This window comes from Grampus griseus (genome assembly GCF_964374135.1).
Source record: "Grampus griseus genome assembly, chromosome: 5".
Classification (NCBI taxonomy): Eukaryota; Metazoa; Chordata; class Mammalia; order Artiodactyla; family Delphinidae; genus Grampus; species Grampus griseus.
This window is the reverse complement of record NC_138998.1, coordinates 128,745,609-128,760,655: the sequence shown is the minus strand read 5'-3', so window position 1 is coordinate 128,760,655 and position 15,047 is coordinate 128,745,609. Positions and strand designations below refer to the sequence as shown.

The following is a 15,047-nucleotide window of genomic DNA, read 5'->3' as shown; positions in this document are numbered from 1 at the left end:
AATAACCAAAAATTAGGAGCAGCTTAAATATTCAGTATCATAGGACTAGTTAAATAAGTAATGACATACTCATGGATTAGGCTATTCTATGACACTAAAAATATACTTTTGCAGAATTTGTGATGACTTAGGGGAAAGGGTGTGCTTTTAGCATTAAACTTAGTGTTAAATACAGAAAGCAATGTATCAAACTGTATCTATATCGTGTTCAATTTTTTAATAAATTAGAACACCAAACTATGAATAGATATCCCAGTGATGGAATTTCAGAGCCTTTTTTCTTCCTTATACTTTTCAATATTCTAAATTATCTCAATGTGTGTATATAATCTTATAATGCAAAAAATAAATAAATGTTAAAAATTAATTTTTGTGCACATGTTGGCTGATATTGAAATAGAAAGAAGCCTGTCCTTGAGCTGGGTCCCTGGGCTCTGGTCAGTTCTGCCACTGTCCAGTGGCCCTGACTCACTTCATTGCCTATGACATTAGTGGGTTGGAGAAAATGTCTTCTAAGATCCCTTTAAGCTATGCTAATCTATTATTCTATAATTAATTAGCTATCAGTATCACTTAACATTCTTTAGCAATTTTTCAATATCCTGGACCTCCTTTCTGAGTTTTGGGAAGGACTGGAACTAAAGTACTCTGCAGCCACCCAGAGAGTCTTCTGAATTCTCTGACCCATTAATACCTTCATTGCCACATTGCCAGATGACAGAACTTGATTTATATGACATTCACTTGGCAAATGGCTTAAAGAATAGCTCTGAGTGCTTCTGGGTAACACCACACCAAGCAAGAGATTTAGACTCCATCTGATTAAAAGTAATGAAATGAGGACTTCCCCGGCAGTCCAGTGGTTAAGACTCAATGCTTCCAATGCAGGGGCTGGGGGTTCGATCCCTAGTTGGGGAACTAAGATCCCACATGCCGCGTGGCATGACCAAATTAAAAAGAAAAAAAAAAGTAATGAAGTGAGACCAACAGCTCATTTTTGTTTGCAGGGAATTGGCCTTGTGATGTGTTGCTAATCATTTCTCCATTTACATCTCTAATATTTAGTATCTCAGGAATATTGGAAGCTGGATGAAGCATATTTCCTCAGCATACAGATGGAGAGTGGATAATAGTTTCCAATAGCGAAAATAAGGAGGAACCATGAAAGGGAAGATTAAATTCACAGAACTCTCTCTTTCTCTCCCCTCTTCCCTGCTTTCCCTCTCCACCCCCTCCTTGTCTGTGGACATCAGCATGTGACCAGCTGGCTCTTGGTGTGGCTGCTCTCTTTGGCCCTTCCCATAGCTCCTCTGTCAGTGCTGTGCAGTCTATTTGCAATGCTCTCGAAGTTCCACATGTACAGACTCGCTGGAAACACCCTTCAGTGGACAACAAAGACCTGTTTTACGTCAACCTCTACCCAGATTATGCAGCTATCAGCAGAGCGGTCCTGGATCTGGTCCTCTACTACAACTGGAAAACAGTGACTGTGGTGTATGAAGACAGCACAGGTATGGGACTCACACAAGCCCTCACATGGCCATGTCTGGTCTGGAAAAAGGGAACCAGAATTTGCTACAGGTCTTGACTCATCAGGCAGAGTGCATGAACATGTTATTTTATATGAAGCTAATTGAGTTTTCTAATTGGGAAATGCCATGTGTAGCTAATTCCTTTTCCTTTTGGTGAGTTGACCCTTTCTGATGACCCATTCATCATCAAACTTAAGGCACTTTTTTAAAAGAAATATCACCTTATTAATATATGTTGTAATCCAATCTGAATATTAAAGATGTAATTTAATGTATCCAACTCTGTTAAGACTGACCACGACTCCATTCTTAAATAATGCAGAGAAAGTTTGAAATTGACCATGAAGTATGATTCCAATTCAATAAATAGCTGCATTAATGCCTTGAAAAGTTTCTAAAGTACATACAGAGGAATAATGTTAGAGGTTGTATCAATAAAATCTGACTATTTCATGCAAAAAGGACTATGAACCCCAGTAATGAGCCCTTAGTGAAGCTTGCTTTGTTCTGTCTGCTTATTTTAGGATGAAGGACAGACATGGGGTGCTCAGCGCCTCACTAGACATTTCTCTGACTCTCTCCCATTTGAAGTTTCTCTCACTGGCACCTTCCCCCTTTGCCTCCTGTTTACATTTTGAGGTTTGTTGGAGTTCCAGATCTCTTTTATTCAGTTAAATTCTTTCAGTGACTCTTCATTGTCCACATAGGAAAGTCCAATTCTAATTTAAAGCTCTTCACCATCTAATCATTTTCATCTCCATTAACCCAGGCACCAGCTGCTCTACATCCCTGTACTGTTACATCACTTCTTAAATACCCCCAAGTCCATCCCTACTCTTTCTTTCTGAGGCTGGCCCCTAACTTTGGATAATCCTCCACATAACCCCCAAGGTGATAAGCTCCCTCATTCTCCATGATCACGCCCAAATATCATTTCTTTTTAAAGCTCACTGAGACGACATTAGGAATTAGTAGCAGGGTGTAAATATAAGCATTATATCACATGCTTCAATTATCTGCTTAAATGTTTTTTGAGACTAGGAATTCCAAAAAGTTGGAATTTTATCTTTTTATTTTTATAATCTGCTACCTAACACAGTACTGTTTACTTTCTGAATATTTTTTCTTCAAGAATTGAAATTAGCTCCTTTCCTTAATCTACACATTTGGTAATAAGACTAATAAAATTATCAGTGAAAATTAACAAAGCAAAGCACTTTTGAACTTTTTTAATAGTATTTCATTTTTTTCACTCCTTTCCACCAAGCACTAGCATTTACTGTTCCTCAGAGGATGAATAGTGAGCCTCCTCTATTTGGCACTAAATCCTGCTTCCATTTTAAACTGTTAGGTAAAAGTGACTATTGTGATTGGAATTATACATTTATGTATTTTCTTATATCTCATCTCATTTGAGAAAGAAGTGAAGGTAGGTGATTGTATATATAATTTATAAATATTATATTCAAAACAGTCCTACTGGGAAGGATAGTCATATTTTTAGAGCTTCACTTGCTTGCTGTGAAGGAAGAAAATATATTATCAAAGGAACTCCATAAGTATATTTAAAGAGCCTTAAGATATAGATATTATATATAGGTATGGTAAGGCCTTCCATGTTGTCTACCTTTGTAAATAGAGAATTCCACGAGTTAATAAAATAATACTATTTCTCATTATGTAGTACACTCTATAGCATAATTTCCTCTCACTATTTCTACCATTTCCAGCAATGCCAGGCCATCTAAAAGGAAAACAAATCAATGAATAATATTGAGGCATCTGGATTTAATTTAAGAAAGAGTTCAACTAAAGGTGTGAGCATAATTGTATTTAGAAAAATTATAATTTGCAAAAGGATAACATAAAAGTTGATGTCCTAACCACCCTTTTGATTTTAAATGAGTACCCATAGTTGACAGCCATTTTGCATAAGAGGAAATTCAAACTATCATTTCTATTACCTTTTACAAGAAACTGAAATCTCCTTTCATCCTTGTTAAGTTCACCTGAACTCAGTTGCTCAATATATACTTGCTGAAATTGACAATCCAAATGAGTCTGTATTTTGCCCATTAAGTTAGAGACGATTCATGTTAAAATGATTTTACTCCCAAAGGCATTAAAAATGTAAATGAATAATCAATTGAGGCATTAAATTGGAACCCAGAGAGTAAACAGGTCAACTGAGATCAATAGAAGAAGACATCTTTTTACTATGAGTGGGTTTAATACTGCTTGACTCAGGGTTTTGGTTGCAGTAATTATCAAGTCATAAAAAGAAAACTTACTAAACCTGAAGGAAAAAAAAGGACTTAGGTGTGCTCAGCACCTGCTCTTACACCAGAATCAACTACCCATTAAAGAGCACTTTACTGGGATTTGTTTAGGAGTTTGTGAAATAACCTGAAGCCAGCACAGATGTCTAAGGGACCAAATGGTCCGTGACTCCCATTGAAGTCAATGGGAGCAGTGTGCGTGTCTCTAAGGACAAAATCCAAATCACTAAATACTAGCAGGCAGAATTCTGTCCTCTGGAAGAGCAAATGTAGAAAGACCCTAGAGAACTGTCGGAGGGAGTTTTGTTTTTGTTGCTGTTTGTTTGTTATTTTTGTTTGTTTGTTTTTGCCGTATGCGGGCCTCTCACTGTTGTGGCCTCTCCCGTCGCGGAGCACAGGCTCCGGACGCGCAGGCTCAGCGGCCATGGCTCACAGGCCAAGCCGCTCCGCGGTATGTGGGATCTTCCCGGACCGGGGCACAAACCCGTGTCCCCTGCATCGGCAGGCGGACTCTAAACCACTGCGCCACCGGAGAAGCCCCCGGAGGGAGTTTTGCCTCACATCTCTCTCTCTGGTGCCTGGATATTCTTCCCATCAGTCATCTACTTCTCTCTGACTCCCTCATTCAGAGGTGACCCTAGGCAATGCGAAATCACTGCTCATTGCTCATCCCCTCCGCTTCTTTAGACCCCTGGTGGAAGCCTGGCTTCTATCCCTTCACACACTTCAAAAAGAGCTGAGAAGCTGAGCACCAAATGCAGTGTGGAGAATATTCAACAGTTTCTGCTTTCTCAAGGCTAATCTTAGTGAAATGTACCCATAGCTGATTTTGTAGGACAGGGACCAGGAAGCTTTTCTCTCAAAAGGGTTACATACTATATAGCTTAAGCTTCATGGGCCATAGTGTCTTGATCACAACTATCCCACTCTGCTGAGGTAGCAAGAACACAGCCACAGGCAAAATATAAATGAACAGGTATGTTGTGTTCCAATAAACCTTTATTTACAACGAACAAGGAAGCCAGTGTGGTTGGATCAGACTGAGAGGGGAAGGGTGGTGGGGTCAGAGAGGAGGGTCTTCATGATCATGGAGGGCTTTGTAGATTATTGGAAGAGCTTTTGTTCCTCATGAAATGGGAAGACATTGGAGAGTTTTCAGAAGAGGAGTGACATGATCAGATTTATACCATAAAAAGATCACTCTGGCCCTTGTATTAATAAAATGTCATAGAGAGAGAAGCATAAAATTGGAGGCTACTAGAGAAATCAAGGCAAGAGATGAAGGTGATAGCAACAGAGGAGTAAGAAATGGTCAGATTCTGGAAATATTTTGATGTTGAGCTGGAATAATTCTCTGAGGGGTGGAGGCTGAGTGAGAAAAATAGAGGAGTCAAAGATGACCCTAAGCTTTTTGGCCTGAGCCAAAAGATGGAGTTGCCATTGCCTGAGATGGGGAAACGGATAAATGGACATAGTTTGGAGAAATAAGGCTATCAGGAGTTCAGTCATGAATATGTTAAGTTTGATTTTGCAATGTCTACTAGACATCCAAAAAGAGGCAATGAGTAGGCAGTTAGTATATGACTCTAGAGTTCAGGAATGTGGTGTAGGCTGGGGATACAAAATTGAGGGTCCTCAGCATATACATGGGACTAGATGAGGCCATCAGAGAAGTGAGCTGCAGCCAGATGTGTTCATAACACATAGTACTTAAGAGGGATTTTTTCATCCATGGTTGCCTTAAATCATTTTTCTCAACACACCAGAGCCATGAGATTTATAAAATGCAACCTGCCATAAAGAACTATTATCTGTCACTTACTTAAAACATAGTTTCAAAGCTTTACAATGAGGATTCATTTGAGATAAGATTAATATACATAAAAATGTCAGTAATTGAAAGAAACATTAAATCCAGAAAGAAAACCCAAGAAAAATGACAACCACAAAAATCACAATAACTAAATTCTTGAAGTGCTGACTGATTGCCATGCATTGTTATAGTTATTTTATATAATTAACTCATTTAATATGCTCAACCACCCTGTAAATAAGTGCAATAGCTACTCTTTGGGCTATATTTAAATAGTGACTTAGATTTGTTATGCTTATTATATTTTCCTTCATTTCCCCATAGAAAATAGAAAGAATATATTGTTCAGAACCAAGAATCTTGACGAGCCCTAAAATTTAGACTTGAAGAAAATTAAACATTTTGACATGGGTGATTAAGCCAAAATGTAAACAATCAGTGCCAAGTAAAAGAATAAGTGAATCATTTCACCTTAGCAATCACAATTCACACCTCTGTGTTGTTATGATGACTCATGCTAGCCAAAACACTCTACCACATGCCCTCCCAAAATTCCACCTGAAATAGTTGGAGAATGGAAAGTCCTTGGCATTCAGCACCAACAAGATAATATATTATAGTTCCCTTTCTTCTGCCCTTACTCTTTTTTACCCTTCGTATTTACCCACTCCAGTCCCCTGACCAGAACCCTATCAAATTTTCAGAGTTCTGCTCAGGAAATCAATTTTTAGATATTTCATGGTGGTTTATTATTTTTAGCTACCATTGATATTGGCCAGAATTTAGGACCAAAACATACTGATAGAGCTAAATGCATAGTTAATCTCAAATATTTTGACTAGATTCTTCTATGAGGTTCTTTGTGATCAAGGAACACAATTTTTCTTTTGGGAGGTCTTTAGCCTTTTTTGATGCACTTTTGAAAAATCGTATGTATGGAGATCTGCACTTATAAGTGCTGTATTTCCGCAGGTAATTCACTCACTTACCCATCTCCTTTTCTCAGTTCTGATTTTTTCCTCCCCTCTGGAGGGTATTAAGAATCCTATTAGATTTGGATACATTAATATACCAACAGGTTTGTGAAATGCCATTTTGCATGTTTCCAAGTTCAAATGAAGATGAAATTAACATTTAAAATGTGCGATCTTATCTTTGGGTCCCAATGGTTTATTACATTCATTTTTATGACATCAAATCCACTGTTGTGGTACAATGAAAAGGAAATTGGACTAAGACTCAAGAAAACGTAGGTACTTTTCTTTTGAACTGCTGCTCATTAAATATAACTAAGACTGTCCAGAAATGGATTGAGTTGCAAAAAGTGAGGTAGAGAATTTCTCGAACCAAGAGGTGTTCAGCAGCAGCTGTGTAGCGGGAATTCATGCATCAAGTAGGGGCTTGACCTTTAAGGTCTCTTCCAATTTCTGGCTTCTGTAACTCATTTTCAAGGCCAATCCAAACAATTAACCTCACTGTGCTTCACTTTCCTTACTGTAAAACAGCACTGACACCTATCCACCTCAGAGGTATATTCTGAGGTTTACTGAGCTATTTATAAGACATGCAGGATACTTCATAAAAAGGGGCAATCCAAATAGCAAAGTTTATTATTATTTAAGGAGAAGACAGGGAAAATTTTAAACAGCTACTGGAAATAGCATGTTCGTTTTTTCTCCTCCATATGCTCCACCTGTTCCCAGAGTGTACGTGCATACAGATCAGCACTTTTCTGTGTCATATCTGAGTGTGCAGAGTAGATAGATGGCCAAAGAAAGAGTTTAGAATTTGAGCACTTTTGAATGTTATCTCTACATGCAGAGCCCAGATCAAACTCATGTGAAATAAACAGACTCCTTGCTCTCAAGCACTTTTCAAACCAAAGGTGCAATTTCCAATTGCATTACTAGAGGTAGGAGTGGATGCAGGAGGCTCATATTTTGTCTTTTTATTAAGAAAGATTTGAACTTACAGAAAAATGGCAAGAAAGGTACAATGAACTTCTGTACATCCTGCATCTAAGTTCAGCAGTTGTCATCATTTGATCACATTTGCTTTAATGCTCTATGCTTCTCTCAATATAACAACAGCAACAACAAGTAGTAGTATTGTCGATTTGAAAGTAAGTGACAGACAGCATGACCATTTTACCTCTAAATACATTAGCGTATATTTCCTAAGAACAAGGACCTTCCTTTTTATAACCACACGACAGTTATTAAACACAGGAAACTTAACACGGATACAGTTTTTAACATCTATATCAATATTAATGTCTATAGATATATACGATATTCTAGTTTCCCTAATTGTCCCAATTGCAGTTTTTTTTTTTAATCCAGGATCACTCACTGCATTTAGCTGTCAGGTCGTTTTAGTCTCCTTTGGTCTAAAACAGTCTGGCCTTCCCTTGTCTTTCATGACCTTGATATTTTTGAAGAGTCCATACCAGTTTTACTGTAGAATGTCTCTCTATTCGGTTTGTTTAGTTATCTCCTTTTCTGCATTTCATTTTTAAAGTGTCTCTCCTGCAATGGACTAGAAAATCCATCACCATTGCCAGGTTTGCACGCACCCTTACCATTCTCTGCAATTGGAGTCCCATCCTAGAAGCACTGGGTCACTCTGGCAGGGCTGGCATCCACACACAGGAGGGTCATTAGCAAAGTGAGGAATTGTGCCTATATCAATTTTCTTTCCCTGAAGTAACGACTTGTTTAAAGACAAGTTTTAACTTTTTACAGTGAAGTGTAATGGATTGCTGGATTGCTGTAAAATGCAAATAAAAGGGAAAGCTTTCTCTAAATTTTGTCTCCTGTGGACTAAAAAGCCTTTCTAATTGTAAATTGTGTGATGTTTGCTAATGAAGGCAGCAAGCCTTCTTTTAAGCAAACAATTACTTCGAAAGAGAAATGTAAACATCCCTGTTTCTTGCTCTTTGTTCTTCCTACATCTTGGGTCTGTAACCTTTAAATCTGCTGATCTTCTCCTTTCCTGAGGCCAGTTCACCTGCATATGGACAAAAAGAGAAAACTAGGGCTTAGTAGTGAGTTTTTCTGAAAGGTAAATTTAGTCCAATTAAAAACTAATCTTTTGTATTGAGTTCCCCTTTCTCCTCTATTGGTATTAAAATAAATTTCTTTTGTGAAACAATTGTGAAAGCTCACAGTTACTTTTTTTGAGGAGGGAACCTGTTTATTAACAGCTTCATTTGCCAAATAAAGGCTGAATGTTTTATGCTGGTCCAAATTTTTTAAATTTTTTGCTCTATTTATCCAATAGTTATTTATATAGTTAGTTAGTCATTCAGCCAGTTAGTTAGTTGATCTTAAATCTCAAAGTCAGGAGGAGCCACTGATTTGATGAAAGAGCCCTAGCTTGGGGAGTCAGAGGTGGAACTAGCTTTAAACCCTGGATCTGCCACATGATAGCCTTACACAACCTTGAGCAAGTTGCTCCAGCCCCCGTCAGCCTCAGGTCATAGTTTATCAAATTAAGTAATAAGTGATGCCCCATGCATAATACAAGATTCGATGGGATGAACTCCTTCTGTGGGCTGTGTGGGCCTTAAAGCAAGATGTGTTCATGTTATATTTCCAGCCCTTAACATGGATGGGACTTGGCATGGAGTGAACATCCAGAAAATGTTTTCCCGTAAAAATGAATGAATGAAGGGAGAGAATATATTCAACTTTAAATGCCATTAACATGCATCTAAGTCATCATGATAGGAAAACGAACTTCAAGATTGACATTCCATTTAACAAAGAACAAAAGAGCAGTTCATTGCAGCATATGAAATGTACTTCTTAAATATTTTTCCCATTTTATTTAAAGGCCATGTTGATCTCCCTTGTGGTCATGCTCAAAAAAAAAAAAAAAGGAAGTGATTGCAAAGCAGGAAGGTGATAGGAAACAAACAAACAAACAAATAAACAAATAATAAAAACAAGAGAGACCCACAAGCAGCCTGGAGTAAAGAAGAAAGGAGAATGGGTACCTCTTTCTACTCTTTACCTCTCTTATCAAATAATCCAAAGCTATATCTGGTCCTTCAAGCACCAACAATTTGTATTTGTAAGGCATGATGGTGACATGGAAAGACTGAGTGCTAGACTCACAAGCAATTTGAATCCATAGCTCCTCCTATCTTTGTAACCCTGAGTAAGTTACTTAATTGCTCCAAGCCTTGGTTTTCTTACTTGAAATTATGAAGATGATAACCCTTGCTTCATAGGGTTATTGTTAGGATTAACAAATACACAAATCCATGTGCTCAGTTTTCTTCCATTAGGACTCATCAGTTGCTCAGGACAAGTGATTCTGGAAGTAAGAGGACAAGTGACTCACTGGTGCTTGGGAGCCTTCAGTCACATTGGTTGATTTGAAAAGAATCAAGAACCCAGGAAGTCTATCATTCTAACAATTTCTATTTTTATGTTAAAGAAATTAAAAAGGATAATGAGGGCTTCCCTGGTGGTGCAGTGGTTAAGAATCCACCTGCCAATGCAGGGGACACGGGTTCAAGCCCTAGTCCGGGAAGATCCCACATGCCGCGGAGCAACTAAGCCCGTGCACCACAGCTACTGAGCCTGCGCTCTAGAGCCTGCACGCCTGGAGCCCGCACGCCTAGAGCCCGTGCTCTGCAACAAGAGAAGCCACCGCAGTGAGAAGCCCACGCACCGCAATGAAGAGTATCCCCCGCTCACCTCAACTAGAGAAAAGCCCACATGCAGCAACAAAGACCCAGTGTAGCCAAAAATAAAATAAATACAATTTTTTTAAAAAAGATAATGAGCACTAAATCTTGATACAGTTCTACAACTCCTTCCTTCCTTGCCCTGGTCCACTTGACTCTGAAGAGTAGCTTACAAATTTACTGTACTTCAGGACCACACCTACCCAAGGTACAGAGGAATCTTATAACATCTTAGACACAAAAATGTAGCTTCTAGGGAAAACAAATAACTAAATAAATAAAACAAGAAAATTAAAAAAGTGCATCAAGTCCAGAGGTAGCTGGCATCTATGCTGTGTCTTGCACAGTGCATGCCACAATTTCTATCTGAATAGTGACAAAGCTTAATATTTCCTATTGATTACTTGAAGCTGACACATCCTGAAGGCACAGACTGTGTAATAAAAAATATTCAATTTTCCAATGGTCGTCCTTGAGTAAGAGCCAACATCATGCAGTGTAGCGAACACCAGTTAATATTAGGGGAAATAAGATGGAGGCTTCTTATAGCTATTGGTCTTGCCCTATTAAAGCACTTCTATTAAAAAAATGGTGCAGTTCGGTGGATTCATATTTGTGGTGAATTAAACACTCTTCATCAAGTTAGTTGGCTGTATACACTTTCCTACAATTACCAATGGTGTATTTTTAAAGAATTTGTTTCTGCCCTTATTATCATAATCTTTTAAAATTCTATCGTCTTTTCTTTTAAATCAAGAAAGTATTTTCCCATACGATGTTCAATTATATTAGAAAGAAAATACAATAAGCCATTTATAAATAGCTTATATGGCAGGAACTGGAAGATTATATAGAACAGTCAACCAATTAGCTGGTAAACAGTATGTTATATATAAAAACTTGCTGAAAGGTTTACAGAGGTTTATAACCCCAAGAAATTCTAGTGTTCTAAAGTGAATGGGTGTTATCCATTTCAAAAAGCATCTTTGGAAACTTCAAGCAACTTTTTGTTTACAAAAGTTTTACAGTATTGACTTGATTTGTTAAAGATTTGTGGTGAAAGCTGGAGAGGACAGTTGCATTCTAAAAAATTCAGAATCCTCTTGGGAAAATTGTGCTTCCAGCCACACATACCCACAAAAGGAAAATACAGTATAATCCATATAGAAAGAGGAATTTCATAGAAAGAGGAATGACAAATGAGAAGTCAATAATGTAACCTTTAGGTAGATGGCGTCTTGATACATTTTGGGAATTATATGAGTTTGCCTATAAATGGCAATAAACATACTTTGGACAGAACAGTTTGTTGCATGATTGAATGTCATTTTCTAGGTCTCATTCGTCTGCAAGAGCTCATCAAAGCTCCCTCCAGATATAACATTAAAATCAAAATCCGCCAGCTGCCCTCTGGGAATAAAGATGCCAAGCCTTTACTCAAGGAGATGAAGAAAGGCAAGGAGTTCTATGTGATATTTGATTGTTCACATGAAACAGCCGCTGAAATCCTTAAGCAGGTAAGAGGGGTAAGAAGGAGGTGAAAATATTGGGAGATGAGTTCGTTTATCTTTCTCAGACATGCCATCTGCTTTCACTTAGTGCAGCATGATAAAATGCCAGCAGTCCACTTTAGGCTGAAGATTGCAGATTTCATATGACTTTTAAAGAGTCATAGGGCTCAGACCTCTTTGAAGCCACCTGTTTGTATGTAGTTGTAGATGTGTGGTCCTGTGTACATACTCGGAGATATATAGATCCTGCCAGCAGAGATTGAGAGGAGAAGAGTATCATTTCAAGTTGATTAATCATCTCCTCTTTTATGTCCTTTGAAAAAAACAAGCTAGATTTCATTTACACAATGCCTTACTTGTCCTAAATACATCTTCCTCATGGCAAGACCTCTTTTGTCAAACATGCAAGATTCCAAGCACAGTGAAAAAGGGGCATGGAGAGAGTCATGGAAAAGATGCTTCTCTCTTCTAATTTATTACAGACAATGAGCTGCCATGCATTAATCTCCACGGGTAATGTGGGTGGAAACAATAAATTGTGAAATCTTATATAAATGAAAGATCTTAATAACATTAAGAATGATAACAACAGTGTTAATACTTTCTGGGCACTTCAGGATATAGCACTGGTCTTATGTCTAAGAAAGAAAACTCAGAATCAAAATAAAAAATAGATTAAAAATAAATTTTAAAAAAGATTAAACCTAGACTCGTGGTTCTCAACCCAGCGTGATTTCACCCCCTCAGAAACTTCTGTCAACGTCCAGAGACATTTCTGGTGTCGTATTGGGGATGGTGGCATTTTACTGACAGCTAGCAGTTAGAGGTGCTGCTAAACATCCTATAAGACACAGGATCCCCCCCCACTCCACAACAAAGAACTACATAGCCTAAAATGCCAATAGTCCTGAGGCTGAGAAACTCTAGCATAAACAGAGACAATGGGAGAGGCAAGCCAGATGTTTAAAATAGAAGCACTAATAAAAAAATCAGGGAATTGAATTTTGGGGAAAGTAGGAATAAAATAGCCAGGTTATATTTACTTGGCCTAATGGGTGCCTCTCTATATTTAAGTGGTTACTGTGGCATGAGGCAATGTTCTTACCCAAAATGACACAAGGTGTTATTACACTCCCTAGTTTAAAATGTCTGGGGTGTACTGTTGGGTTGACTGGTAATGGGCACTAATTTCACAAGTAGACCAACCCCTCCATACAAATGCAGAACTGTGGGTTTCTGAGTCACTTAGAAGAGCTCTCTGGGCTCAGTCATCCAGCCTGACTCTCTAGTGCTATATCTCACACTGGAAGGGCATTTCTCAGAAGCCACTGAGTCATAGAACATATTTTAAATTGTGGTTGCAAACAATCGTAGACGTCATCAAGGCTAATCCTCTCACTTTATAGGAGATAAAATAACTTTCCCAGAGCGACACAGCCAGGAACGGGCACTGAACCTCCTTTATCCCATCTGATGCTTTCTCCACAGTGACACGTTGCTTCTCCAGTTAGGCAGACTATATGTTACTTACTTCTAGACTATAGTTGCATTAACAAGTCTTTAGATATTATAAGTACCTCTCAGTAAAGAAAGCAAGCATGCTGCAGTGATGTCAGCAACTAAAGAACTTGAAAGGTGAATAAATATCATCAGCTTCTCTTTATCTTAAGGCTTCATCTGAGAATTTAATACAGTCATTAAAGTGTGTAATGGAGTGTGGGCCAGAAATGAGAAAAACACCCAGATTTTATGCATAGCCCTCAAAATGCCAAGAAGTATCCCTTCCCAAGAGTCTTTCTTAACAGAATCTAGGGACTTCTGTTACATTTAAGAGAATGATTTGCTGATGAGGATTCTCTTAGTTAGAAATCCACTTGGCTCACATAACTGGTCATATCTCTCCCAAAGGGCAGGCTTGGAATAGGCAAGGGAAGTGCCTGATGGCCATGGGCAGGGGCTGCTAGAGTTTCTCCTGTATTTTGATAAATGTGGATATAAAATTCCTTTGATGTAAGTTGTTCTTTCCTTGTGGCATGGAGATTATATCATTCAAAGGAAAATTAGAAATAAAAAAAAAAACAAAAAGACACAGGAAATCATCTAAGAGAAGCCCTCTCAAGAAATGTCTGGCAGGGGCAAAGAGAAGTAGGATTAGTTCCACTTTGCACAAGCCATTGGCACAAACATTTTTCTCCATCCTGTCTTACCATGTCTTATCTTGTGTTTGCTTTTCCTAATCAGGTGAATGGTACGATTGGCTGTGAAGCTTGGGGGAAGTGACTCAAAGACTGTTCATCCTCTCTTTGTTCTAGACCCATGATCTGAAAAGATTGGGAGGGGTGGAGAACTTTTTTAAAAGCTACCAGCATGAAACCCTTACCTTACTGCATGTGAAAGAACTGTTGCTCATTGTGAAATCACAGCAAAGGATCCAGGTTGGCTTAATGGGCTTCATTTGGACCTCCAAGAGGCTCTTATGGTTTGAAAAGTTATAATGAAGACCATAGGACTTTCTATTCTAGTCAAGATGAGACACTAGTACTCTGTGTGATTCCATTTTAACTTGCTTCATTAGTCCTGGACAACAACATGTAGAAACTCTTTCAGAGACCTTTCCTGAATCTGTCTGCAGAGTGTCTCTAGGGAGTCTGAGGGTTCAGGAGTTCAGGGTCCTGTTGCCAGCCACTGCTCAACCACCCTTTCTCCTGAGAGAAAGAAAGGAAGGAAAGAGACTTATATCTTTTACTGAGGTGCCAAAGATGGTGTCTCGCACCCTGTATGTCATCTCAGTTTATCCTGAAGTAAATTTGGTATTCTCACTTCAGAGCTGACAAAACTGAAGCTCAGATAGGTTAAGTGCCTCATACAAGGTCATTCTCTGAATAGCCAGCCTGCCCTGTGATCTCAGATCCTGAATGCCTACTTTACCATAACGGGCCCCCATTTCATAATGGATAACCATTCTGAACTAGGCTTCCAGAAATGTCTGGGGAAAACACAACCACTCGCTGCTGGTCTCCTTTAGATGAAATTAGTATTAATAGCTTTTACTTCTTTGGTGACTAAAATCACTGCTGAGAAAATTTTCTCTGCCAGGTCAACGTATCTTTCTCCTCATGCACATTTCCCATTATTTCCCTGTACTTCCCTGCACCTTCATCATATTTTACTACTTTTTAATGATTCTTAAGAAAAAATAAATCAAATGCACTT

At 38.4% G+C, this 15,047-nt stretch overlaps 1 protein-coding gene across 12 annotated transcripts in view; it reads left to right on the top strand.

Moving 5' to 3' along the window:
- GRIK1 (glutamate ionotropic receptor kainate type subunit 1) overlaps nt 1–15,047 on the top strand; it is a gene marked incomplete at both ends in the record, with an annotated part of 423,407 nt that overhangs the window by 263,726 nt on the left and 144,634 nt on the right. For 9 of the 12 annotated variants that reach the window (XM_082654760.1, XM_082654756.1, XM_082654753.1 and 6 more), the window contains 2 exons: nt 1,254–1,511; nt 11,659–11,840. In XM_082654760.1, coding sequence (XP_082510886.1) covers nt 1,254–1,511; nt 11,659–11,840 — 440 coding nt within the window. The remainder of the gene's footprint in view (nt 1–1,253; nt 1,512–11,658; nt 11,841–15,047) is intronic. The other 3 variants (XM_082654750.1, XM_082654752.1, XM_082654751.1) reach the window with 1 other exon arrangement.